The 2,846-nt window shown below is 37.4% G+C and overlaps 1 protein-coding gene across 1 annotated transcript in view; it reads right to left on the reverse strand.

Moving 5' to 3' along the window:
- Nucleotides 1–2,846, reverse strand: part of LOC106869250 (helicase ARIP4) — a 71,257-nt gene that overhangs the window by 7,938 nt on the left and 60,473 nt on the right. The window contains exons 17-18 of the mRNA XM_014914910.2: nucleotides 2,019–2,117; nucleotides 525–715 (exon numbers count right to left, since the gene is read on the reverse strand). Coding sequence (XP_014770396.1) covers nucleotides 525–715; nucleotides 2,019–2,117 — 290 coding nt within the window. The remainder of the gene's footprint in view (nucleotides 1–524; nucleotides 716–2,018; nucleotides 2,118–2,846) is intronic.

Consider the following 2,846-nt stretch of genomic DNA (forward strand, 5'->3'; position numbering starts at 1 on the left):
AGGTGCTTGTCTCCCCCTCGTAAACATAAGGACACAGGAAATGTGTCAAGGCCGACAGGAAGCAGTGTAGCTTCCTAGGTCTAAACAACAGTAGTATTATTCCCTTCATGGGACTGTCACACTAAGTTGAAAGCATACACCACTGCATAAATCTCCCTGAGAGATTTAGAAATGTATTATTTCTAATTCAAACTTTGTACGAGTCCATACCTCGTAGAATTGAAGCTGTAATTACTGCCAAAGTCACTCCTACCCCATATTAAAATAAATGTTTGAAATTTTAAGGTGTTTCCATTATTTTGTCCAACCCCTGTATATGTTTGTGTGTCTGTGTTTGCACCTCCTATCATCGTTCGACAACCGATGTTGGTGTGTTTACGTCCCCACAACTTAACATTTTAGCACAAAAGACTGATAGAATAAGTCCTGGGGTCAATCTGTTCGACTAAAGGCAGTGCTCCAGCATGGTCGCAGTCAAATGACCGAGACAAAAGAATATACAAACACAAAAAAACAGTACTTACCATGGCCCAGGACCTTGATAATATTGTGTCGACTGCCCTGGCTTAGGATAATACATGGTATAAGATTGTCGACTGTAATTCAAATTCATTTTCTTCTCCATAACATAACCCTGTTTAGCAAGTTGCTTTTCTTTCTTGGTTAATCGTAGACTTTTTTGGTCTAACAGCAAAGATTCATGAGTGAATGGTTCCTATAATAAAAATTTAAATAATGCTTTGAGGAATATTTGAAGGTATTAGTATAAATTCATACATACTTCATCTTGAAAATAATATTCATCTTTAATGTCTGTACCATAAGAATTCAGAAAATGATGATGATGATGATGATGATAGTGAAACTTCAAGAGACATGAAATAAATTATCCTGAATGGTGGAACTTGAAGCCGATAAAGCTATAAATAACAGGTAAAATACTGGGTTAAAAATCCGTTGAATGGACTATGCGACTGAGACGTGGTCCTCTGATCCATCAAGTGGGCAGTAACTCTGAATAAGAACAAATTTGGACCGTAATGTCACATCCAACCCATGCCAGCATAAAAGGCAGAATGCAACTGCTGATGGTGGTGGTGGGAATGATGGAGCACTCCGTCGGTTACGACGACGAGGGTCCCAGCTGATACAATCAACGGAACAGCCTGCTCATGAAATTAAGGTGCAAGTGACTGAGCAATCCACAGACACGTGTAGCCCTAGCGTAGTTCTCAGGGAGATTCAGCGTGACACAGAGTATGACAAGGCCGGCCCTTTGAAATAAGGTACTGCTCATTTTTGCCAGATGAGTGGACTGGAGCAACGTGAAATAAAGTGTCTTGCTCAAGGACACAACGCGTCGCCGGGAATTGAACTCTCGACCTTACGATCGTGAGCCAAGTGCCCTAACCACTAAGCCACGTGCCTTCGCGGTGGGAATGATGATGATAGTGTAAACAATAATTTTGAGTTAAGTATTAAACAATGTTGTCTTTTTTTATAATTTATTTTACCTAAAATAGCTGACACTCGTTTTAAGATAATGATATTTCATACTCATAACACCCAAGAAAAGAAATAAGAACGATGGACTAATGTCCAAAATACTGATTACAAGGCCAGCAGTTTCAAGGGCAGGAGCAAATGAATTACATTGACCTCAATCTTCAACTGGTGCTTATTTTATTGACCTTAAGAAAATGAAAGGCAAAGTCACCTCGGTGGAATTTTAAGTCAGAACATGGAAGATGGATGAAATGCTGCTAAGCATTACGCCCAGTATGCTAACGATTCTGCCAGCTAGTTGCTTTACTAATGTCCAAAATATTAAGGCATTTTCTCTTTCCATTAAAGCATTAAGCTTATAGCCTATTTATTAAAACTTGCTTACCTTGTGTTGTTGCGCATGCACAAACACAATCATCACCACCCAAATCTAATCCAATCTTTCAATAACTAAGGGGGGGCTTATTGAAAACTCATTACTTCATTATAAACTGTTAATATAATAAACTTACCTTTGTCAGCCATTTTCCATTTTTTTCAAGGACAGATTGCAGAACAGAATCGCCATCACTATTAAAGTTATCCAACTTAACTTCAGGTAAGTCTTGGTCCTATTTCAAAGCATTGTAAATACAAGTGGTTTAGAAATAAGTTTCAAATTATCAACTGTTATTTATTTATTTTGTATTACAAGTTGTTTTCAACTAGTCTGCTACATTTCTGACAGCAACACTGACAAGACAATTTTACAGTTTCTTACATTTATATCCTTTACTGATAAACACTAGTCTTTTCTTATCACTGTAATCCAACAAAATATTTGTTAATTCCAGTTCTACCATTCCTGATAGCAGTGAATAAAGGTCCATGCAGCTGTGCAACTCAAGTTGAACAATCTCCACTAAGAGATTGTTCAACCTGAAATGGCAGCAAAATCTCATTTAACCCTTTAGGATTCATTTCTTTGTCAAATGTATTGCTTATTTATTCACATAGCTTTGTTTGTATTAGGTTGGCAACTAAGTTCCTGCAGTTTTTTTAAAATTCAAATTTTTTAAAAGGTTTAATAAAAAAAATAACAACTAATTGATCAATAATGTATTCACCCTTGTTGCTTACAACTTCTTCCCAACATTCAACTAGATTTTCAATACTTCGTTAGTGGAAATCACCCGATTTCGACTCGAAAAATTGATCGAACCAAGCTCTCAATTCTGCATCAGTATTGAACGAAACTCTGCACATAGCATTCGAAAGAAATCGAAAGAGGTGGAAATCCGTTGGTGCGAAATCAGGAGAGTACGCAGGTGTGGCAGCCATGCGTTTGAATGGCTTCCTTG

Source organism: Octopus bimaculoides, chromosome 3 (assembly GCF_001194135.2).
Source record: "Octopus bimaculoides isolate UCB-OBI-ISO-001 chromosome 3, ASM119413v2, whole genome shotgun sequence".
Classification (NCBI taxonomy): domain Eukaryota; kingdom Metazoa; phylum Mollusca; class Cephalopoda; order Octopoda; family Octopodidae; genus Octopus; species Octopus bimaculoides.